A 26,122-nucleotide genomic window follows, 5' to 3' on the forward strand; every position below is an offset into this window, starting at 1 on the left:
GTAGCTTATTTGAATGAGGAGTGAATGAATAATGGATATACATTGTAAGCGCGTTGAGCTCCTTTAAAAAGAGCAGATACATCTAATCCATTATTGTTATTATAAAATATATGTCCGCTAACTGGTTCCATAAATGTAATTTATATGTTTGATCTTAATCATTTCATTTTTAGCCTCAAAATCGCGGTATTTTGCACATTTGGATTGGGGTGTAAGAAAATATTTTTTCGGTGAAATATTGCAATACTTGTATCAATTTAAAATAATGCCAGGGCGATGTTTAACTATTATTTAAAATCAAACTTGTAGTTGAGTCTTACTTTTGTTTTCCACTTAAATGTTTCCTAAATATCCTAAAATAAAAGCACCATGAATTTGCTTGGGCAAAAGCAACTTGTTTATGAGATACAGTTGCGGGGCTTTACGTTCTGATTAATAAATAACATGCATTTTACTATTTTACTTTTGTGAAAAATTAATTATCCAGATAATTCTTGAGTCAAAATAAAAAAAAATAGTTAAATATTGTCTGGTACTGTCTTGGGATATATCGGGATGCGTATTGTATCGTGGCGTGTATCGCGATACGTATCGTATCGCCAGACTCTTGCCAATACACACCACTAACCCTTAACAAAATATTTGGATTGTTGATATTGATATTGTACTAGTGGACCAATTATTTGTAATTTTAACCAAAGTATGGATTTAAAAACAAAACAAACAAACAAAAACAGAATACAACAACTTTCGAGGACCTGGGGCCCCCAAACTGTCAAGTCTGCCACTGCACCCACGGGCTTAAAGTGTGGAAGAGTAAAACAATAAAAACAAAATACATAACAGCATATAAAATTGTTGCAAAATTGCAAAGGTTACATTAAAACTGTTGTTTATTGCTATAAAGCCACTGGATGAGAACATGTGAATGTGTATTTTATTTTATTTTTTCAATTAAGTCATGATTAATCATTCAAAGTTTCATTTATCTGTAAATATAAATATTTTTTGTTGGTCTACTTTAGTATTTTTTGTAGTAATTGCTTGATAAACCAATTCCAAATCACTTACGCAAACACTTCTGACTATCTTTCATGCAAAAATACAAAATTCATGTTCTGAAGTTACATTTTAATACTAAACAAACCACACCCAGAATACAAGTCCAAAACAGATTCTTAACCTAAACTCCAGTATTTCCTTGCTTGTGTCCACAGACACACAGTCAGACAAACAGCGCCCTAACATTAAGAGTCTGCCTCTGCCTCTGCGTCAAGAAGACATGCTCTCCATCTGTGTCCAGTGCGCGGATTAGACGCTTATTATCCTCTTAGCTCTAAATGGCCCCACGTTCCTTGCACTTCCAGCTCATCTGCTGTCTAAGAAGCGGACTGGGGCGTGACACAGGAGCGATCCTCATTCGTGAAATGACCGTGGCCACCATTCAGCCGCGTTCGGAGATCGAGAATTACGCGTGAATCGTCGCTTCATCCCTTTGTTTCCATCGGGGCGCGTGTCTGGGACCAGTGGATGGCTGCGCGTCAGTTTATGTTTTCACCCCACTGATCTTTTGCAGACTGTAATCTTCTCAGTGTCAAACCGAAGCTGCCTTTTCTTCTGGAGCGCATCCCGTGCGTCTTTGGATCCAAAATTTGAATTTAGGAGAGCGCTTTTATTAGAGAAAACTTTTCCAGTAAAAAGATTCATTTGTTGATGAAGTGATTTGTCCATTTAAATTTGTTTTTAACATGGAAATCTGACTGATTTGACTTGGGAAGACAAGAAATGGATCCTACAAGCAAAGAGAAATGTCTTTTTTATTTACTTTTTGTTGCACTTTTAACATCCACCCTGTGTTTTGGTGCAAGAAGATCAAGTGCTCGGAGATCTGGTGAGTGTTCTCTGTATCAGCTCTTGTAAAAGGGTTATAAGCACAATAATGAATGCTGTCTTTGTTTGTGTCCACATACTTTTGAGTTATTTTGCAAGAATTTATTGCTTCAAATTTGAGCTATTAAACTGACACGGTTTTCATTCTTAAGTGTGCACTGTTTGGACAACAATATTTGTAAAAACTGTTATTTTTTTGGGTTAAAAAACACATCACAATTAAACTGTTATGCAGAAAAGACAGATTTCAGAAAGTCAGTGAGACATTTATACAAAGATGTCATTCATTTCTTCTGGAGGAGACCATCCGGACAGCTTACATTCAACATCAGATGTTCTCCTTTTGAAAATGATGTGTGCCAAAACTTTAATGATTGACTGAGTTTTAAACAAGAATATTGACAATTTCTATTCTGCTTTTTATTTGAAAGTGTTTCTTTAATGCAACTTAACCCCCTAAAAGGCAGGAGAACAATGGAATGTTGATCCAAGCAAATCAAGAATAAAGTAAGCGACATGTTTACTTCACTTCTATAAAGAGCGGATTGTGTAACCTCAGACAATTCTGAAGGAGATGAAAACCTCTGTAAACTACAGAAACAGGAAGACCACACTCACTGCAGAAATATGTGAAAATAAAGACATTTCCGCCTGAGCAACAGAAGTTTGCCACGAAGCTTCAATGTGACAAGTTTCTCATCCGATGCATAATTATTCATAGCCCGTCCACCTTAGCAGATGAAGATGAGATAAAAGGCAGAGAAATGAAGTGAGAAATGAGTGAAAGCTTCTGATCAGCATCAAAAAAGGTCTTCTTTTGTCAAATAATCAAAGGCATCAAAGACAGTCATTAAGTGTAGAAGATTTCCCGTAAAATCTGATGATGCTTTGTTCCACTTCTTTTTGTTAATTAGATTCCCCACACAGTTGGGCTTCATAAAAGCGACAAGAATGTGACACTTGAAGGTGACAAGTAGTTGTTATACCTTTACACCAAAACAAATTGAAGTCATTATAATATTAAAAAACAAGTATCTAATTTAGGGGCGTAATGATCCATTTGAATAACTATTCAATTTGTATCATGATTTGTGGTTTCTGATATGATTCATAGTTGATATTGGTTCATCGATCCGATTTGATTCACTGACCTCAAAATAGCTAAAAAATAAAACCAGTGTGACTCAGAGATATATACCTGGGTACTAGAGGTGTAAGAATAAATCAATGAATCAATATTTATCCCTACAGTCTAACCAGATCAATCTGTATGAGGCAAGCTGTTAATTGTATTAAATCAATCTATACCAATAAAAAAAAATAATTTCCAAGTGAAATAAGTTGGTAATATACATTATGAAATATCACTTATATGGTTGATTGACTCTTTAACACCGAAGCTCCAGTGTTTATGTTCTTTGATTCACTGTAATTTTTTCATCGCTTTTCTCCTTCAGAATCTGCTGGATTTATGTTGATCGTGTTAACAATTAAAAAGTTACAGTATGTTAAAGATTTTGTGTTTAAGCGTCACCAGAAATTAGGCTAAGTTGATAAAATCGATTTGAATCGATTTAAACTTAATATAATTCATAATCGATTAATAATAATATGGATTGATTTAACACATAAAGATAAAATTTGCTAGCTTGATTCTAAAATTTAATGGAATTTCCCATAGGATGGATAATTTTATAATTCTCGGTCAACCTAAATATTCATTGTTGACTAAATGAACATCTTTATTTACTTACAGGCATTAATTTTTCAAAATCTTTAAAGAAAATATTTTTTAAAGTAACCATTTTTGGTCTAAAACGCAGTTTTTTGCTCATAATTTCTTCTTCTTTTGGAATAAGGTGTAATGCTATAGCGCGATCGCCACCTAGTGGCCAAACTGAAACATCCTCCAGGAGAAGCAGAACAATATTTGCTAAACAAATGCATCTAAATGTGTGAACTGTGTAAACTCAAAATTGAACTGAATTGAGAGGATCAAAAGAATAAAAGAACAACTAGAATTGAATTGATCCAGGCTCTTGTGAATCAATCGTTTCTGGAAATTATTATTGATACCCAGCCCTACTGGCGACGCCTCAGGTGTTAAATGGTTAATCAATAAACCCCTAATCTATTTGAATATTTTGCTTAGAGAAGGTATAAAATTATAAAAACTAAACTAGCTGTCATGACCTCGAGTGCTCCCCAGGGAGAAATCTCCAGTCATCCACTTTGACATCCCCACACTGTATCTGTCTTTCCTTGTTGTGTTGTCACTTCACTTCCCTGTCTCATCTTTTCTCTTTCCATCACCTCCCTTTCACATCATATTCACGTTTTCTGACAGCAGCATTTCTCCTTTCCCCACATTCTTAGTCCTTCAGGAGATTTCAGGCTGACTTTTACATCTGTCTGTCGCCACAGCACACTCAACGCGGTTTAGACTGCCTGGCAATGGGCGGCCCGGGCTCTGTTTTTATGACTGCCGGTGACATTTGTCCTTTTTCTCCCTGCATCTTTGCTTTGTTTTGAGCTCTCTTTGCGTTTATTCACAGTGGGGGAAGAAGGTCACCAGGACTCTGTGTCCACATGCATCACATCTTTGCTCTCAGTTTGAATGAGCTGTTTTTAAAGTTTAGTTTTTGCACTTTTTCTTGAACTTCAAAGTCAGTGATTGAAGAGCTATTTGCAGAAAGAAAAAGTTAAAAGTTTTGCTGTTTCAGAACTGGTGTATATTTTCCTATAGCTGTGGGTTAAACGAGTGCAGCACCAAAAATAAACCATAATCTTGGTGTGGTCAGTACAGATCGTTGTTTTCTATATGATTGAAAGGGGAAACAGAGACAGTAATGTTTGTGCTCTAGGAAAAAGTTTAAAAAGTCTCATCAAAGCTGGGAACAAAATATAAAAAAAATATATATTTTTAATTAAAGTCAGATGAAGGAATGCTGCTTTTGGTATACAAGAAACTAACACATAAATGTTGTTTGTCAGAGATTTGCAGCACTGTTTTGACTGGAACATAACCCAAATCAGCTGTTGCCAAGATATTGGTTTAAACAATAAAGAAGTAGTGTGGAATAATGCTAATACTATTTGATTTAGTTCAGAAAAAGGAACAACTGCATACTTTAAATTGGCTCAAGTGTCACATTACTGTGTGATATAGAGAAATTGTTCTAGTTTGCAGCATTTTTTTGGTGAAACTAATATAACTAGCTTATGTACTGTTCGGAATATTGAAATACTTAAATGCCTATGTATCAAACAGCACAGAGCTAAAAAGTAATATCAATCATTTTTGAATTCCAGATAGTAATGAAAAGTTGGCATTTTGATTTATGGTACAGGGCGTTAAAAAAACAAGAAGCAGGGGTGGAGCTAAGAGGGGATTTGATGTGGTAAGGGTGTCCAAAATAGTTTTTTTTAAGGGCTAACCGTCACCACGGAGGGATGCAGAGCCCTACACGGTGTAAGCTGTGCCACAGAGGAGAAACACATTGTTTAAGGCAAAATAAGTCTTCATTTAAATGTAATGAATTTCTGTTTGAAGTTTTTAAAGTCACAAAACCAATGTTATTATGGATTTCTGAGCGCTAGCATCAAAGATAACCGGCGACTATTGATGACATCATCGAGTGGGAGTGACGTTTGAATTTGAAGACACTATTTTTTTTATATCTCTCCATTTGGAGGGCTAAATGTTGGGGTAGGGAGGAGCCGTGGAGGTAGGGGAAAAATTAGGATTTGGGCTTTGTCTCGTTATTGACAAAGATTAAGATATCATCAATACAAGCTATTTAAAGTAATGTAATAATGCAAATGCCACCCTTCAAAAGTTCTAGACTTTGTCCCAATTCCATCCCTACTCACTATATAGTGTATTCATCATTTTGTAGTGCTGTCCGATTTTACAATTCCAAAATGGAGTGCACTAGAAATTTCCCAGAAGTCTTTGCGAAAAGCTAGCATGCAACGATGCTCACAACATTAGCAAATATAGACCATAATGCATTGAGGTTGAACAATTTTTGCAAAGAAACTAGTTTAAATCTAGTTTTTATTAAACCATCCATATTTTCACCTTCAGAACACAGTTGAGTAATAAATAAACGTCGTTAATTGTTCGTATTGATTCCATTTTTACTTTATGAAATCGGTGACGTCACATTCGGTGTTTAGAAAAACAAAAGAAAAGTAGCTAGCATGGTGTTCAAATTGCTTTTAAATTCCAAGGCACTAGATAGTCCCGCACTAAATAGTTTTTAGTAGTTAGGGATATATATATATATATATATATATATATATATATATATATATATATATATATATATATAGCTAAAACATAGAAACATGTTTTAGCTTTGCTCCTGCCAGGAAGTTAAAAAATATGAAATGTCTACATTTAACCCTTTGACCCCTCTCAATGCAAATATGCATCAAAACCTTCTGGCTCCAAAATTACCTTAATATAGCATCTACTTAAAGCATAAGTAATTTGTTTTCACATGTTAAGCCTGTCCTCTCGAGCTAATCTTTCATAAACTGCCCTGTTCAGGGGATATAAGTCATTATAATGTATGTAGGTTTTTGATTTAACCGTAATTTTCCCAGATAATTCCCTAAGATAAGTCAATTTTTAGGGGAATACACTATCCTTATGTGGAAATATTAAAATATATCAGAGGGATAATACTACGAGGAGCATAAAAATATAAATACGCCTGAAAATACGCTCTTTTAATGACACAAAACATAGTTATTTGATTTTCTTTCTTTTTTGCTTTTAATCTGACTAATTCAATAAGAATACAATGCCACCTTAAAGTGTAAGTGATTACAAACCTTGAAAATAGATTTTTGTCTAGTTTTATTCAGCTTCAGCTTTATGTGTCAGCACTGATTGACACCTTCTGAATGATTACAGCTAGATTTGGACAGCAGAGTACTTCTTCTGCAGCTCCTGCCAATCTGCTCCAGAAAAGCCCAGCAATTACTTTTACAGTTCTTTAGAATTTTGAATGTTTGGTAGCAACGGCTTCACTCCCACAAAATGGGCTCGTTCTGAAGCTGCTCTTTTTATTTATTTATTTTGGAAGATGTCTTTGAACATCTCTGAGGTGAGGTCACTATGTCTTCAATGGGCCTCACGAGCCGGGAGATGTAGACTATCAGGGGTTTTAGCTGACATCATGCATTATCCACTCAGACGGAAGAGGGGAGGTAAAAGATACAAGCAACATGATGGGATGATGACAGGCAGAGAGAAAGAAGAAGGTCATCCCAGGGAGAATTTAAGGAAAAAACTTGAAATAAAGATGCAAAAAAGTCATGCTGACATGAAATTAGAATTTTCTTTGCTCCAAAAGATTTTAATTCTAACCCAAAAAATTTTATTAGCAGAAAGCTTGACAAGTATTTCTGTGTCTCTCTTTAGCTTTTGAAGCAAATTCTAACATTTGTAAAAAAAAAAAAAAAAAAAGATTTGTGTCCGTTTCATGTTAAAGTGTCTTATTTGCATTTTGTATTAATATAAATTGTTCTTACACCAAACAAACGTCTCAATTAGTGCACATTTGTCTAAATCAAGGGTGTGCAACCCCTCTGAAGACACATTTTCTCTCTCCAATTTCTGTTCTCCCCATGTTTTTTCTTTGCCTATGAAAAAAATAAAGAATAAAAATAGGTTGGGTTAGTTTTAGTTTTTGTGCTGATTTATTTTAGAATGTTCATGTATGTTTACACATCAGATAACCAAGCAAAATTATGAAAAATTGTCTATTTACTATCTGTTTATACATTCATAAATGATGTTAGAAAATGATATGATTGCTTAGGCTTTTTCCATCTTTAATTCAAGTAAGTCTACCAAAGCAGGAAGAGCTTATTTGATACAATGTATTTTATTTTTAAAAGGAACTTGGATGTGCTGCTGACACAAGTGAAAGAAGTTTAAGTTACCATTTTCAGAAAAGTATCACCTGTTATCATTCAATTATTGTCAATATTTAAAAGCTACATTTTATGTTAAAAAAGTCCACAAAAATGAAAATTAAACTTGACTACTTACTACAATGTGGCTCTATATGTTTTGCTATTTTCTCCGACTTCAGAAATCGAGTGACCTAGAAATTTGTGCACTGATGTTCACTACTGGGGAATGTAGACCACAATGCATTGTGTGTTTTTTTCAATTTTTGTGAATAAAATGTATTTTAATACATGTTTTATGAACCATTCAAGTTTTCCTCATCAGAACAAAGTAGGTTCATAAATAATATTTGTAAAATGCTCATATCTATTAGGTTTATGCTTAATAACTTACTTGAAGAAGAAAAAAAATGAGTATGGTTTCTGAATTGCTTTTAAAATTCACAACACTACACAGTCCTGCAATATATAGTTTTTTCTTTTATTAGTTAGGGAGGGAATTTGGCCTAACCCTTTTTATTTACACATAAAATAGATCGTTGCGGCTCTCACTGAGTTTTGGTGGTTTAGAAACTGGTCCACATGGGTTTTTTAGCATTAAAAGGTTCAAACCCCTGGTTTAAACACGCAAGACTTTGACCACCTTTCACTGAAAACATCTGTTTCCTCCAAAAATGCTTCATTTATGCTTTTTTTGTTGTCAGTTTGCAGATTTGTATGACCATCAGTTTATAACAAAAAGAGTTTGATGTAGTAGTGTTAAATATTATAAAAATGAACTAAAACATCTTAACATCTTTTATTTTGTATACTTTTTTAAATGTTTTTACACCCTAAAAATAGTAAATAAACTGTATCACTATTAATCTTTTTTTCACGTGTGTTTTTATACATTAGATCGCCTGAGTCCTCCATTAGACATCCAGCTAGAGACGGTCAACTGTTCTGCCTTCAGTGTTCGATGGAAGATGCCGCGAAGACACGTCAGCACCATCACTGGATACAAGGTAGCAACATTTCACTTGAAGTTCTGAGCTCTAAAATATTTATTAATGAATGTTACATGTGATGTAGAAAATCCGAATAATGAAGAAAATCTCATGTTGAGCTATAAATGTTTTTTTTTTTTTTTTTTTTTTTACATGGCAATCATAAAAAGGAAAAATAAGAGCAAACTTTAAATATGCCACAAACCAAATGTTGTTTTTTCTTAAGTGGATGCTAATTTCTTCGGTTTCCGAAGGACCTGTTAAACTGACTGTCTACTATGAAGACCTTGATGCCCAAACTAAATATTTTGACACTTTGAGTTTGAAGAAAACCTTTTTGCAGAAAAATATTTTTTAAGTCAAGTGCAACGTGGATTTAAAAAACCTAGGAAAAGGTTTTAATTTACCTCTCCTTTAGAGGCTCTGCTCTCAAAAAGCTCCTTGCGTTAAAACTGTTTTTCTTGCAAATGGTTAAACAGCTATTGATCTGAGATAAAGTTGGTCAGATTTGAAACCTAATAAAGGTTATTTTTAATTAACTGAAGGTCTATTTTACCTTGTTTAATTTACCCTCTTAAGCCCTATCACAGGCTTCAGCTACGCAGAATCAACTACTGTGGTTCTAGACCAGGGGTCTGCAACCTCCAGAGCCACATGTGGCTCTTTTATCTCTCCATGGTGGCTCTCTGGCTGAAGAAAAAAAATAAAATAATAGTAATTTTTTCAAAAAAATGTAGCATTCAGCTTATATTTTAGCAACATGGTAAAGTTTTTTGCTAGCTTCTTGTCTACTGGGGTTTTTGGAGTAATTTAGAGTTTAGCTTCTATTTTAGCAACATGCTAATGTTTTTGACTAATTTAGTTTATTGATTAATTTTATGCTAATTTGGAGTTTAGCTAATATTTGAGCAAAATACTGATGTTTTCAGCTAATTTGTTATCTACTCAAGTTTTTTGAAATATTTTAGCATTTAGCTTCTATTTTAGCAACATGCTAACATTTTTGACTAATTTAGTTTACTAAGGAATTTTAGGCTAATTTGGAGTTGAGCAACGAGCTAGCATTTGTTTGGCTAATTTGGCCTCTAATACTTTTTTTCCATTTTAGCCAATATTTTAGCAATAGGCTATTTTTTTTACTCTTTGTTATCTACTGGTGTTTCTTTTTGGCTAATTTAGAGTTTAGCTTTTATTTTAGCAACATGCTAACATTTTTGGCTGACTTTATTTACTGAGGAATTTTTGCCAATTTAGAGTTCAGCTAATAATTAAGCAACAAGTTTAATTAAACTTTTTTGCTAATTTGGTTTATACTAAAGGTAAAATGTAAAAACAATAAAATCATTTTGAGACATACTAGTTTGTTTTTATATTTTTGCTATTTTGCCAAAAATACTTCACATAATTCACATTTACTAAAAAATAGAAAAACAATAAGAATGTTATTAATGCAAATCCAATTTTCTCAAAGGCTAAAGTAAGTCCATGAGGCTCCTTTTGAACAGTAGAAAATGAGCCCAAATGGTTCTTTTACTGTTAGAGGTTGCCGACCCCTGTTCTATACCCTACAATGGGATATCCACGCATGTGGGCACCACATCCTAAGAGGTGAAACTATCCCTTAACATTTTGAGCTCATACATCCATGTTCATATCAAATAAACCAAATACTTCTTGCTTAATTTGTGTCAACCTCTACAATAACTTTGGATCAGGGCATACGCTGTTTTGGACCATATGTCTGCACTAAGGAGATTAGTCTCTCCTCTTCAAAACTAACAGATAAGCATGTTGATTTCTTTAGCATGTTGTTCTGGAAGTTCCAAAAAATCCCAACTCACTTCAGTCACTGTTTTATTGACAGCTGAATGAAAGAGAAGAAGACGTTCACGTTTGTTTGTGTCATTCAGGTTTTTTACACCGAGCTGAAGAACAGTCGTCCGATTGCTACAACTTCCATGATGGATGTGCCGCTCAGCTTGGAAATGCTAACAACTGTGAGTGTTTACTATAAAGCTCACATGTTTTTCTCTTTTATGTGTCACTTTTGAATTAAAATTGTAATTAAAAACCGTTAATCTATGTCTTATATAGTTATTGTCTCTAACAAGCATTAGTTTATGTAGGAATTTTCCAATTTAGCTTATTTGTGTTTAGTTTAAAATTATATAAAGCTAACAAAAAGGCTAAAATGAGATTTATAATTTGTCAATTAATGTTTATTTCTCTTTAAGGGCCAATTTGATGGACAAGCAAGCTTTGTGAGTGGTCTCCTTCTCGATCTTTGCTCAGTTTTTCTCCTTGTTCATATTTGTTTCACGTTTTTAAATTGTTTTGTTTCTTTGTGCCATCCAGGAAGTGGAAATTGGTAACCTAAAAGTGAACACCAAGTACAGAGTCAGCGTTGGAGCATATGGCTGGGCAGGGGAGGGCAGGCCGAGCATGCCCAGAGATGTCGGCACTGCTTCACATGGTACAAATTACTTGAATAAAAAAGAAGTTATCTGTTTTACGGTTAAAAACAGCATCAGAATTAGAGCAGAATTCAATTAATCCCAGTTCTTTTTATGTGTTTTAGAAATGTGCATGCCCCCTTCACCCCCGACTCAGCCTGTTGTCATGGCTGTGTCGGATACAGAGCTAGCGTTGTCGTGGCAGCAAGGAGAGACTGAGGGAAGTGCGCCTGTTCTTCACTTCCTGGTGGCTTACATCAGGTTAGTCATTATCTGTGACAAAAAGCCAAAACTTTTTTAAAAACTGTTCATCTGCATTCAGCTCATTAGCCTGGTAGCTGCTGGAGCGAGGAGGCACACTTCCCCCCAAACACACTGACTGATGGGAAGACAGCTGGTGCAGAACATGTCAGAAAACACTTTAACAAAATGATCATTACGCTTAAATACATCTTCTTTTCATGTTAGAAAGCCCTAATATTAATTAATATAATATTTCATATTTAAAAATATAAAGAAATTTAATTCAGAAAGAGTTTTTATTTAAAAAAACATGTTTTATTTAAAAAAGGCCAATTAAAAACATTGCATTTCTTATTTCAATTGATGTAGTGTTTCATAATGTTCAGTGACAAATACATACATTAAGAAAATGTTGTTTTGATTTTAGTTGGAATATGGACCAATTTTGTTTTTGCTTTCAAAACTGAAAAGTAAAAATCTGTCAATAAGGACCATTATCTCAGTAAACAGTGACGACAAACAGAACTGGTGTTTACTTTTATTCAGAATTTTTAACTCTTCTAAACTTACATGACTCGAAAAATGTCGTTTAGAATAAGAGTTTGGGCTGCAGAATGTGGATATTTGTTTCCTCCATAAACCAATACCAAACCTTGAAATACCTTTAATTTTTGCCTTTTTATATGAATAAAAAGATTTTTTAAATAATACAAAGTTAGCCAACTATACATTTACAAACAGAAAAATGAAATCTTAAAAAAATAAAATAAAGTCTTTGTGTTAGAATGTGACTTTTTTTATTTAAAGTGTGAGCATGCCAATTGTATTCTATGTTACTTTGTACTTTTTTGCAACACAAAAACTGTATGCAAACATGTATAATAAAAAGAGAAAGTTTAAATACTATTTAGCATCCGGTTACAAAAAAACGGGATTAACATACACTGTAAAAAATGAAACACTGGATCAATTAACTACAACTTTGTAATTAGTTTCATTTAAAAATATTAGTTTTTATCAGATTAAATTTCTAATTTCAGTAAATCATCAACTTAAAGTTCGAATTTGATGAAAATTAATAGGTTTAAATACAGCAAATTTCAGAAGTTTTGTTAATTGACAAAATGTTTCACTTTCTTCATTGTATTCCCACCATGATAGATACAAATCAATAAGAGATCAAGATAAAAATCATGAAATTAGATTCAAAAAATCTGAAAGAGAGACATTAGGCCACATTTTTATGCTAATATAATATTAATATTTTCAGCCTTTCATTGTTTTTAAATTCATCTTTAAATTCTTCTAAATAATAAAATGATGTATTTTATCCAAATATACTTCCTCTTTAAAGGTAAATATGATAAACTTGAACAGTTAAGACATGCAAAATATCAACTAAACAAGTAAATACTTGCAAGTTGCACACCTCATTATGTCAAGTAGTACATTTAATAATAAAACAGTGTAATTTAATGTATCTATTTCTTATTTTCTTTAAATGCACCGATCTAAACATTTTAAATTCTCAATAAAGTTTATTTATTGCCATTATGTACTACATAAATACACATATACTGCATGCTTTCAGTTGTATTATAAATCAGATTATGTGCTCTACAGTCAGATAACAACTAAAGACTTCAGAATCCAGCTTTCTTCTGCTCTGTTTGTTGTCACAATGTGTATTTTGGGGACATTTGTGACATCAGAAAGAAGGACTTTCATTCTGTTTCCACAAACCAAAAAAAAATTAAAAGAGCAAAGAAAAAAAAGGACCATTGGATTTTCTGTTCTGGGATTGAACAAAAAGAGAAAAATGGAAGCAGAGAAACAGTCGTGCTCTGTCAGAGGCTTGATATGAATCAGTGCCTGTTTTTGCATGCAAGGACATTTTTCACTCAGAAGAGCCATCTCAAACACAAATCTTTCTTTCTTCACATCAAAAGAGGCCTTTCTGAAGAGAGCGTTTTTGAAGATGACTCTTCAATAGATATCTGTGGCTCCAGGCGCTTTAGAAGTGCCCAAATACTTCAGATCTTTGAATCAGGAGACATTAAAACAAAAAAAAATTCAATTTTTTCCTCCTAAATAGAGCAGATTTCTTGATCATCTGTTGTCATAAAAACTTCCACTTGATCAGATCCTCAAAAACAAAAGGTTTTGCAATTAAATGGAACAATTTAACAACTTTTTATTACTATTCAGTGACTTCACTTTCTCTTATTTGGTGAGTTTTATCCATTTAGACTAAACAATGGGGGTTAGACAATCAATTTGACGTTTTCTTCACAACATATAATCAGTCTCTCAGCAGTTAATTACAGCAACTTTTCATGATTATGAAGAGTTTTTTCAAAGACAAGAAACCTGTCAAGTTTTCTAAAAGAACCACACAGAGAAGCATAAATATAAAAGCCAATTTGATTGATTTCTTTTCTGCTTTTCACAACAGTGTCTCCTTTCTTTCTCAGGCCGGAAATGGACACAGAGTGGACGTACATTCGGGAGCCCATTGAGACCAACTCCATGGTTTTAAAAGGCCTGATCCCAGAAACAGAGTACCAGTTTGTTGTCAGAGCTGTGAACGTGCATGGAGTCAGCCCACCGAGTCATATCAACAATCCTGTGCGCACGCTCGGTACGGCGAAATGTTTAACTCCGAGAGAAACAAGTCTGTTTCAGTTTCAACAATACGCCCACACAAACACACATTTATGCTTCCTGACTGTGGAAATGAGTGCTCTGCCACATGTGAGAGACCACACGTCAGGAGAAATGGGAGTCTGGTAAAGTCAGGTTTTTCCACAACAACATGCAGGATTACAGGAATTCAGGTTTATTTATTTACAAATTTGTATTATATAGGCAGAGAAAATCACCATGTAGACAGGAAAAAAAAGTGTGTTTAAAGTGCAGAATCCAGATTCTAAAAGACACTTTTAGTGTTTAACAAAAATAAGCTGGAACTGGAAACTCCATGACTTTAGCTAACTTTTATTAAGCAGTAAAGTTAAAAAAAATATGCCAAGGATAGATGGTTGAGTCAATTTGATGCCAAACAATAGTGAAAAATGTATTGTCTGTGTTTTTTTTTATATTATTAATATAAGGCAGGTAAATATTAGAAGTAATGAAACATTTTTATTTTTCAAAAAATTACTGATTTTTGATTATTTTGGCTCTGTGAAACTAATAGAAAAGTATTACAGTACTTTACGAGGAGGTGAATAGGATTTATCTAACTCAGGCATGTCCAAAGTCTGGACTGTGGGTCAAATGCAGCACAGGCTCCTATTAGTAAATCAATAGGACTTCCTAAAAAAACCTTTATCTCTGGGGGATTTTCACCCGACTAAAGTATTTACATGATTTTCAATGTTTCATTCTTCTGAGTGTCATAGGTCTCTGGGTAAAGTCTCACATGTCCCAGGAATGGGTGGACCAAAGGGCAAACCTCCAGTATCATTATTATTTTAGGGATTTTTAATGTTCCCAAATTTTTAATTTTTCATTAATTTTTTTAGCACATTTTTAGGATAATTTTATTTTTCATTTTGTGACATATACCACAGTAGAACATAAAAGAAAACTCTAATGTTCTCATATTTTTTATTTATTTTTATGACAAAAACTTTCATTGGGTTTATGATATTGAGTAAAAATTACCCGACAAAAGTGATGATGTAACTTTTTAAGGCGAAGGTGTTCTAGAGTTAAATGTGAATGGTTAAATTATGTTGTAAGCCGCTTTAAACCTGTGCCAACTACCGGGGGCTACTTGACCTTCAGAGCCTTAAGGGCCAAACTATAGGAACAGATTTGTTTGTTTGTATGATCAAAACCAAAAATGGTTTGTACTCCAAAAAATAAACAATTTGTGTTGTTTTCATGTTTACAATATTTTCATTTACCAAATTTCAGTGAGGATATAATCCTGAAAAATATGTAATATTCCATCTAAATCCAGATTTAATGCTTTTCCTGTCTTCAAATAAGAAATTCACTGTATTTATCATTAAAAATTATTTAGGTTATGTTTTATGTGAAGAAATGACAAGTATGAAACTGGAATGACATTTTTATTAAATTCTTATTTTGCCTTAAGGGTTCAAAAAATGTTGTCCCAATGGTTAGCCTTCATACATACCAAATCTGATCTAACCTGAACTGTTAAGAAATACTTTTATTCAAGTTTCCTGTATTCTGGCTCAGTGGAGGCATATGAAAATCATCAGGTCAGAGTTGGATGTGAAGGAAAAACGCTTTCTTTGTTTATTCATTGTTTATTCTGTTTATGTTCAGTATGTCATCATCATCATGTAAACTTCATTCCTGGTGTTTTTCGTAGGTTCATCAGATGCTGGCAGTGGAGATATTGGGCGTTATTTCACCGATTCTAGATTCAAAGATGAAGATGGACTCGACGTAGATGACTCTGATTATGACATCTTCATTGAAGAGGTGAGGAGAAAAATGTACTTTTCACTTTAATCCGCTTTGATGCTTCTCATATATAGAAAACAGAATTTACATTACAAAAGTAAAACAAATCTTGTAATTATTTTTTTTAAATATATTTTTTATTTTCAAATATACAGTAGACTTTTTTACAAGAAGACAAACATGTTACAATGCTGTTTTTATGAGTGGTTTAAAAAAAAGATCAATTTCTCCATTTTTATAGTTTTAATTTTAATTTATGTTTACTTAAATTGAATGTTTTTTTTTCTTGTTTTATTGCTGTTTGATGTCTTTTCTCTCCATGAACACTTAAAATTGATTTTGTGCATACAAATTACTATCAATAAAGTTTGTTTGTGCTAGTTGGAGAATACTGAATTAAAAAAAGATTTTTTAGGTTTGCAAAGAAAAGTAACAACAAAAAACCCAAATATGCTATATAAAGAACATTAAGGATGTGTAAAAATGTTTTCTTTAAAAAAAATGGACCAAACTACACATTGAAGATCATTTTTAATAACTTTTTTTTTCATTTTTATCTTCTTAGCTAAAGCCATTTCCAGGAATTGGACAAGACAATTCCAAGTCTCCGCTCCGTTCACACCCCGGTCCATCATCTGGTCAAAATGTTGTTTATCGAATGAACACTGGAGCTTTACCAAATGTCACTGACGGAGCAGCGTCCACCACAGCATCCGTCTTCCCAGACTTTACGGATCTGCTTTTCTCAGTCACTACAGAGCCCCCCCAACCCACAACTATCATCCCTCTGTCCACTGACAGGTGTGCTATCGATTTATCCATTCAAGTCTATTTTAGTAGAACAATCTGTAATATTTTCTCAAGATTTAAGTGGTTTTTTTATCAGCTATTTTGAAGAGATAAAATCTTTTTATTTAAAAGAATAGTCCTGCATTTATAGATTCTTTACTTTGGAATGTGACACAAAAGAGGCTGAAGAATAGAATATTTTCCATTTTGTATTATTTGTAGATTCTTTTTTTTTTCCCCCACAAGCCAACTATTTTCTTCATGTTGCCCCACTAAATCATTTGATAAGACTTGACCGGGGCACAGAAATGTCACATCAATTTCATCTGGCAGTTTGTTTGTGACATACAGCTTGTCTGGCGGGTGAAATAACGGATGACCTTTAGTAGCGTCAAACTGGGCAAACATGTTTGCTTTTTCCAGTTGAAGTTTCAGCAGAAATTCTTCCCAGCTACTTTAACACTAACAGCCAGAACAAATAGGCTTTATGTTCTCCTTTTTTTTATCTAAAAAGGTTATATTTGCCAAACTCTTAACTTTTTTTTTCCCCATTTTGCTGCTCCTTTAGCTTCCCCCTGTCCACCACCTCTGGCACCACAACCTTCTCCCCCTGGCAAGGTGAGGTACCCCGCGTGTACGACCTGACCTGTGATGATACCGTGTGTCCGCCTGACAGCTTCTGTCTTGGTGACTATGACAGCGGCGGCTCCCGCTGCCACTGTAACCTTGGCCGGGGCGGAGACACTTGCTCCGAGGGTGAGTCGGCGCTTTTCAACATTTTCATATATTTAATACGATTTCAACAAACCTTGGAAGTGTGAGGCTTGACGGCCTCCACTACTTCATGCTTTTTATGTGGTGAGGTTTCAGTGTCATCTTTATTTTCAACAGCGATTACAGTAAACTTTCCCAGGTTCTACGGATACTCTCACATGACCTTTGAACCCTTGAAGAACTCTTATCAGACTTTTCAGATCACTTTGGAGTTCAAGGTGAGATGATGCTGCTTTTAAACATCTTTTCTGTATGATGGCAGTGTATTTAAAAACCTTTTTTATGGCGCAGGCAAACTCTGAAGATGGATTGCTGCTGTACTGTGGAGAGAACGAGCACGGCCGTGGAGACTTTGCTTCTGTGGCTTTGGTCCGCGGCAAAATTCACTACAGGTGAATGATACTATATGCTGAATTTTTTATGTCCAGTCTAAAAGTTTGAAATGTTGAAAGGAGAGTAAGCTTAAAGACCAACTATATATATTTTATATAACTATTTTATTAAAAAAAAAATGTGAATTTGTTTTTTTAGCATGTTTTTTAGACATTTTTCTGATGATTGAGGAGCAAGAATTGAGAAAATTAAGTTCAAAATTGCATTTCTCAGTATTTCTTTATTCAAATCTTTGTGAATCAGGAGCAGACGAAAGAATCTTATTAGTGATGTAGAAAATACACTGGATGGCCCACAAGCTCCCTGCTCTGCAACAGAGAGGGGAAGGGGGGATGGGATTGCTCTGCGCCAACAGTCAACTCAAGGCAAATATCTAATTAACTTCTGCTGCTCTACAGAAACTATGTTCTAGAAAACAACATTTTTTTTTAGAATTTTGACTAAATATTAGTGCTGTCAATCAATTAAAAAAATATCAGATTGATCACACTTCTGGGTTGTGATTAATCCTAATGTTTTATGATGACAATATGCAGCTTTTGTCCAGAGAGAAAATCTCTTCATTTTTATTGACTAAAATGTTTAAATTTATAAAGTTTTATCTCAGAAGTGCAATTTGTCTGCAAAAAACATCGCTAGTAAGATAAGAAGAACTCTTAAGACTTTCATGTCTGCAGTATTACCTTAAGAAAACTAAAAGGTAATAAAAGAAGTACTAAGAAATAAAGTAAAGAAGTACTAAAAATCCATTGAGTATGTATTTATTTATTTTGTAAGAAACCTTGTTATAAGCAGGATAATGCCAGACAATGTGCGCATTATCAGAAATTAATGCACCGGTCAAAGAGGGTTGCTTCACTTAATTAGCATTTTCGTGTTAATTTTTTATTAATCGCATGCATTAATGCATTAACGTTGATAGCCGTAATAAATAATCATAATTTAAAAACCTCTAGGAGCATTTTTACAATAGTTCAAAAATGATCAGAGTGGAGTTCAAAGCTTGAACTGGATGTAGCTAACGCAAACCTTTGAGCTAACCTTAAAGCAACCCTTAAAGTTCTAACAAATAAAATTCATGTATTGAATGTTAATTGTTCTGGTGTACATTTGGCACATTGTAGCCAAAACTTAATGCCCCACATGTACCTACAGTTGGCAGTTATTTTTCAATGCAGCCGTCTGAGATATACTTAGCATTAAGTTTAGTTTAAAAAAAAAAAAGAAAAAAAACGATTATATCCCATACTAATAATTGACGTACTGATGAGGCTACATGCATATTTTTTCTTATACAACAAAAAAGAAAATTGTGTTCTTAAAAATATTTGTATCTACTCAAACTCCTCTTCCAAGATGCTAAAACGGAGTAACTTTGAAGCATCTTTCATCTTTAATTTAAGTTGTTAAGTACAGACGAGCAGCGTGGAGATGACAGCAGCCTTCCACTGGTAGTTGTTAGAAAAATGAAAATGGTAGCTATTAAAAGATCAAATGAATGTGATATTAAACAGATGGAATGATATTTCAGCTGAGATTTGGAAGCATTTCTATTTTATGACAGCAAATCTAACAGTTGTCAGCTTGACCTTCTAGGTTCAACTGTGGCACCGGAGCGGCTCAGATAGTCAGCGAGAGTCAAGTCGTTCTGGGTCGGTGGCATACTGTCACTGTTTTTAGAGATGGCATGAGTGGATGGCTTCGTCTGGACAATGACACCCCCATATCAGGGCGCTCACAGGTAACAGGGATGGACTAATAAAGAAAAAAAAACTTACTTTCATATGCGTTGCTGAACAGTTTGTATTTTCTTCTAATTCTTTCTTTCAGGGTCAGTACACTAAGATTACTTTCCGCTCGCAGTTGTATTTGGGTGGATCTCCGAGTACTTACTGGCTGGTTAGAGCGACAGGTACAAATCGGGGATTTGAGGGCTGCGTTCAGAGTCTGACCATCAACAACAAGGTTGTAGACATCAGGCCGTGGCCTCTCGGCAAAGCTCTAAGCGGGGCTGATATAGGTGAGGAAGATTTTTCATACCTCATTTGTTTAGTTTGTAGTTATTATAATTCTAAAAGGTTTTACATTTTCCTTCCACTACACATAAATCTGTTCGTCAGGTGAGTGCAGTGACAGTGTGTGCAGCCAGGTCAGCTGCGCAAACGGCGGCGTCTGCTTTGCAAACCGTGCTGATGGCTACATCTGCCTCTGTCCGCTCGGCTTCAGGGGACTTCTTTGTGAGGAAAGTGAGTTCAAGCCCTTGTTTTCTTAATAGCACACTACAGATGTTGCTAAGATTGTTTTTGGATTTAAAAAAAGACATTGGTTTTCATGTAAAAGGCTTAAACCATTTTAAAATGGAGGAAAATACGCACAATTGTTAAAGATGAGTATAGTTTTGTATTTAAAAGTTCATTTTTTGTCAGAAAACTTTAGCTGCTTTAACTTTTAAATGTCCTCTTTGAATCCTCAGGTTTATTGCTGTCCTCCCCACTCTTCAATGAAACTGTATTTTCCTACGCTGTGATCCCGTGGCCTCAGCGCCCCCAGAACTATCTTTCCTTCATGGAGTTTGAGGTGACATTTTGGCCGTCCACTCCTGACGGGGTGCTGTTGTACAGTGATGACGCGGCGAGCGGAGACTTCCTGGCTATCAACGTCGTCGACAAATATGTGGAGTTCAGATTTGACTGTGGCTCTGGGGAAGCTGTTATCAGGTACTTCTACATGTTATTTAGCTGTTTTCGTTGTGTTTTGTTGGCGTATGTTTCCTGTGTGATGCTCTGTGCTGCAGGAGTGATGAGCAGATCAGTCTGGACTCGTGGCACGAGCTGAGAGTGTCTCGCACAGCAAAGAGCGGCATTCTTCAAGTGGACAGCCAGAGGCCGGTGGAGGGAATATCTGAGGTACTTTTGTGATACTATGGAACCCGAAAACAGCCTGCCCCTTTTTTTGTTTTTTAATTGTTTGTGATAACGAAATCCACTGTCTCATTATCATGAAATTCATTTTCTCTGGCTGTTTGGATCCGCTAATGTCCGGAGCTCAGTGAACACACCATGCAGAGACGCTTGTCTGCTCTGTATTCTGTCATTTAACCTGTTTGTTTGGGGGTTTTCGGTAAAAAAAAAAAAAAAGTAAAGGGAGGGGGCTGGTGCTTGAGACGGACTTAAGGCGTTTGAGGAGCGTAGATCCACAAATAAATCACAAAATAGACTAAAAAAACAACTTTTGTGTTGTGTTTTCTTCTGCTGTTTTTGTCGTTAACCACAAAATGAATAAACTTAAAACAGGAAGAGTGTCTCAGTGCCTGAAAGGAAGAGAAGGACTCTACAATTATCAGTTATCATGAGAAAATTAGTTTTTGTTGTTTTTGTCGTGATAACGAGATAGTGGATCTCATTATCACGAGAAAGTGATCAAATAGAAAAAAGTAGGGCAGGCAGTTTTCAGCTTCTTTATGATACAAATAAAATGCACAAATTATTTATTTCGCTTGAATTATTACTAATTATATATTATTTTATTTTTCTCTCTCTGTGCAATACTGCATATAAGTAGCAGTCAGAATTTTTATTGATGTTTGTTTAGTTATTTTAGCTTATATGTCTTTATAAAAATCAAATTTTTATTGGAATGGGTTTTTGAAATGTAAAAATACTGTATATCCGTATTATCATTTGAAACATCTAACTGTTCATAATTTCAATTTTACAGGGAGCTTTCACTCAGATCAACTGCAGCTCTCCTCTCTATATCGGTGGAGTGCCACATTACGACAAAACTAAAAGGACAGCAAAAGTACTAAAACCTTTCACTGGAATTATTCAGAAGGTAAATCCTCCTATGGAGTCCCAGCAACATTTATTTGTTAATAAACTGCAGTGATGAATTGATTTCCATTCCTCCAGCTCATTCTCAATGACCGGACCATCTCCATCACAGCGAGGACCGCTGGTGGTGTGAACGTCATCAATTCTGCACATCCGTGCGTGGACAGCCCCTGTGCCAACGGAGGGACCTGCAGGCCGAAGTGGGACGGATATGAGTGTGACTGCCCTCTAGGGTACGACGGGCGGCAATGCCAGAAAGGTCAGACACATTCTCACTTTTCTGGAGTCCTGGATCAGAAAGAATAAAAGGTCAAATTGTATCAGTAGCTACACTCATTTCTGACTTGAACTGTTTTATGATGTCACATCAGTTGATAAAACGAACCTGTGTGTTTTTTTTCTCTGTTTTAACGCTTTCAAATGAACAGAATGTGGGAATTACTGTTTGAACAGTAAGTTTTTGTTCAAAAAAGCAGACATTAGCAATCTCTACTTTCATAAAAGATCCTTCCAATCCAGAGCCTTAATAGATGGCACCCTCTTGTGGTGATGAGAGGCTAAGACAATCTTCTCCCTCTGCTCAGCTGTGACTGAAGCCATAGAGATCCCACAGTTCATTGGCAGAAGTTATTTGACCTACGACAACAGAGATATTCTTAAAAGGTTGGTGGTGTTCAATGTTTCTTTTTTAATTCAAATTGTCGCTCTATAAGGCTTTTAAAAAATATTTATCCAACTTTGCATTTTGACAGGTTTTTATGTATTTCTTTTTTCTTCCAGAGTGTCTGGGTCGAGGACTAGCCTCTTCATGCGTTTTAAAAGCACAGCCAAGGATGGCTTGTTGCTGTGGCGAGGAGACAGTCCACTGAGATCCAACAGTGACTTCCTTTCCATGGGTCTTCAGGATGGGAATATCGTCTTCAGGTATCAGTTCTATTGTTCCATTCCTGTATCAAGGGTCTGCAGTCTTTAGCACTAATAGAGCCTTTTAGTCCAGTTTCTAAAGAACCAAAATCCAGCAAGAGCTGATAAGTTTATATTTTTGTGACCATCAAACTTTTCATTTATTTTTAATTCCAATAATTTATTTATTACTTTAGACAGCAGCACAAACAAGTTCCCTTTTAAAATAAAATGCATTCAAATATGATTCGGCTCAGGAATTTGGTCAATTTGGCAACAATACATAAAATAATAATATGAGTTTAAAAGTGCTCTACTAATAAACCACTCTTTAGGACGCTTTATTGCGTTGTTATCCGACATGCGTGCATTTTGGAGGAATAGCAAAGCTCTGATTTGTCAGTGGTGGTTAAGAGTGAATGACAAAACTTAAGTATTATTTATTGAAATTGTTAACATTTTTCCTAAAACCAGAGCCACAATGGAGGAATTAAGGAACTATGGAGCTTTAGGTTGCAGACCTCCAGGGTATCAAGAGATTTTTCTCATTAAAAAGTTCTCCTCACATGATCCACTGTGTGCTTCTCATAGTTACAACCTGGGCAGTGGTGTGGCGAGCATTGTTGTTAACGGGACTTTCAGTGATGGGAAATGGCACAAAGTCAAAGCAGTAAGGTAGGCTTTGTGCAAACTTTGTCTCTTGTTCTGAGAGACAAATATTTATTGACAAAATTTGTCCTGAAGAGGACATTTTTTAATCTTTTTTTTATTGTTTATAATAGTTTTCTTTTTGTGATTCTCAGGGATGGCCAATCAGGAAAACTGACCGTTGACGATTATGGTGCAAAAACAGGCAGATCACCTGGCAAGATGAGGCAGCTTAACATCAATGGACCCTTATATGTTGGTGGGTGTTTATTATTACAGATTTTAGATTCCTGGGTGTACATTTTTGCCTTTTTTAACTGAATTTCTTGTACTCTCCTCACCTGAAGGGGGCATGAAGGAGATAGCCCTTCACACGAACAGACAGTACTTCGGAGGGCTGGTGGGGTGCGTGTCCCACTTCACGCTCTCCACCGACTATCACTTGGCTTTGGTGGAGGACGCGGCCGACGGAAAGAACATCAACACTTGTTCTAACTGAAGAACTCTTCAACAAGGTCAAGGATCCATCTTCAGCAGCGTTTAAAACCGGACATCTGATTTCGGATCTTGAATGTCACTCACCACCCTCAAGTCACCAAAAAAAATAAAAAATAAATCCAAAGGAATTTTGAAATATATTATATGATGTGATTCCAGCCTAACATGAAAAAAAAAAGATTTTCTTTGGTTTTAGAAACATTTTTGGTTCTGCAAAGTTGTGTTTTGTTTGATTTTTCAGATTTTCTATCTATACCTAGAGAAATGACTTCCAGTCATTAGAGGATGTTACATTGCAAAAAGTGCTCTCAGAAAGGAAATGCTAAGCTGGCAAAAGGAAAACTCTTGAAGGACTTTTTTCATGGGGTGTTTTTGATTTTATCTGTTTTTTCTACTGTAAAACCTGTATTGCTGGAAGAACCAAAATGATCCAAAGGATCAGAAGAACTTGACTTAGAGCAGCACACAGATATAGAACAGGCTCTGCTTTATCACTAGAAAAAGTTTGTTGTGACATTTGTATTGTGTTTTTAATATATACTTTTTTCAGTCAGTAGAGAATTCAATTTTCTTCAGTCAGATTTTATTGATGTCTCATTTTGAAGGTGGACGATTAGCTGCACCTTTCGTTTTTCTGTCCTTTAGGTTTTCTTGTATTTCACATGTAGTCACATGAATGTCTGCTGCTGACGTGGTGAAGATTAAATCTTTGAAAACTTGTGCAAGAACGTGTTTTTCTGTCATCTGATGCAGACCACAATGTAGTGACTGTCATTCACTTTCAAAATGTTTATCTACTTGAACACTTCTTTAGGGTTTCCAATTTTTCTTTTCCTTTAAACAAGTTTTGTTGTTATTGTTTTAGCACAGAAACATTGAGATATTCTTTATTTGTAGCACAGAAAAATAAGTAGAGGTCATTCATTTGTTCACTTATTCCAATACTTTGCTTTTTAATATCCTAATAGTTAGCCAGGTGGACCTCATATGCTTTGACTACATATTAGGAATAGCGCAACATACTTTTTTTTAACAAAAATAAAGAAAAACAACAAAAAAGTGACATTTTAAATATAAAAAGTATGTAAATTAGATCAAATTCTGTTTAAATGTACTATAATGATGTGAAATACATTGATTTAATATAAAATTAGCACAGCATGTAGCAGAGGTCATTTGAGTTTTTAAAATTAAGGACATTTAGTAAAATTTAGTAACATTTGAATGTATTTGTGTGTTCTTAAATGTGTGTAGCTGTAGCTTTATGCTAATATATACTCATTTTTTTAAAACAAGTCAGATCATTTCTCTATCACACTGTATGTGTTTTTGTTTTTAATTTCTGTTGCAATAAATGACTGCGTGACTTAGTGAGCAAAAAATACCAAAGTGCTACTCAAGCTTTTCTCTTTTCTAATAATAACTACAAGAAAATAAAAAAGGACAACAAAAAAGGACTTAAGTCAATTTCAAATTTTTAATCTTTTTATGGTTGTTACTGTTTTATTCTTTGAGGATGAATATTTGATTGATTCATTATATTTAAATTAATATTTTTACTTTTTAACTGATAGATCTTAAGTGTATTTAGGGTTTTATTTATTTTCATTTGTTTTATGTCTGTGTGGAGATTGCAAGTAGCTGGGCGCTTTTAAATTTAAACATATAAAAAATTTGAAATTAAGTGACAAATTCTTAAAAAAGGGTGAAAATTTCTTTTTTTTCAAATTATAATTATCAATAAACTTTTGACAGCTGTTATTTATAAAGATAAGTATTTTATCCAACCATGTGGTGTTGATCTTCCCTCTTTATTATTGCTTTAATAACATGGTTATGCAACTTCAATGTTGCCACTCGTGACACACGTATGAACCGAACGACCATATTGAGACACATTACATTTGCCAGGAACATGATGACCTCATCCGGCTCCCGCTACAGCAGAACGACTGACCTGTAATTACATAGAAACATATGTTTGATTCACATTTACTCTGTTTATCCAGGCTTCTGTTCATCTCACTAACCAAAAGTGGACACTGATTTTATTTTATTTTATTGTAATTTAAGGAAATAGATGGACAAATTCATTTTTTAAAGTTATGAGATTTTTAGTAAATAGATCTGGAGCATTTAACACAATTTATTTACTTACTTAGCTACTCTGCTGCTGAAGAATTACTTTGTGCAATTTCTAAAAATAAAATGCAACACTTAAAATTCTTTGAAATAGGTTACATTTTTAAAAACTAAATTAACTAATTCTAGAAAATCTTTGATAATGCCTGACTAGTGTTTTCTCAAAATCCTCCTCATCTGAGGCTTTACT

General features: G+C 34.5%; 1 protein-coding gene across 2 annotated transcripts; it reads left to right on the forward strand.

Moving 5' to 3' along the window:
- The first annotated feature begins 1,154 nt into the window (after positions 1-1,154).
- LOC112147888 (pikachurin) lies at positions 1,155-24,515 on the forward strand. Of its 2 annotated transcripts, XM_024274530.2 has the most exons (25): positions 1,155-1,891; positions 8,719-8,828; positions 10,721-10,807; positions 11,045-11,071; positions 11,166-11,283; positions 11,389-11,524; positions 13,981-14,147; positions 15,858-15,970; positions 16,518-16,753; positions 17,310-17,497; positions 17,633-17,733; positions 17,807-17,907; positions 19,505-19,649; positions 19,739-19,928; positions 20,029-20,154; positions 20,382-20,625; positions 20,703-20,814; positions 21,626-21,742; positions 21,820-22,000; positions 22,170-22,193; positions 22,326-22,404; positions 22,522-22,665; positions 23,236-23,319; positions 23,448-23,551; positions 23,640-24,515. In XM_024274530.2, exons 1-25 carry the CDS (start codon positions 1,786-1,788, stop codon positions 23,789-23,791), a joined length of 3,192 nt encoding a protein of 1,063 aa, XP_024130298.1. In that variant the 5' UTR covers positions 1,155-1,785; the 3' UTR covers positions 23,792-24,515. The 2 variants fall into 2 exon arrangements, with proteins under 2 accessions (XP_024130298.1, XP_024130299.1); XM_024274531.2 differs by lacking the exon at positions 22,170-22,193 and having other exon boundaries at positions 1,156-1,891.
- Positions 24,516-26,122: the final 1,607 nt, after the last annotated feature.

Source organism: Oryzias melastigma, linkage group LG9, assembly GCF_002922805.2.
Source record: "Oryzias melastigma strain HK-1 linkage group LG9, ASM292280v2, whole genome shotgun sequence".
Classification (NCBI taxonomy): domain Eukaryota; kingdom Metazoa; phylum Chordata; class Actinopteri; order Beloniformes; family Adrianichthyidae; genus Oryzias; species Oryzias melastigma.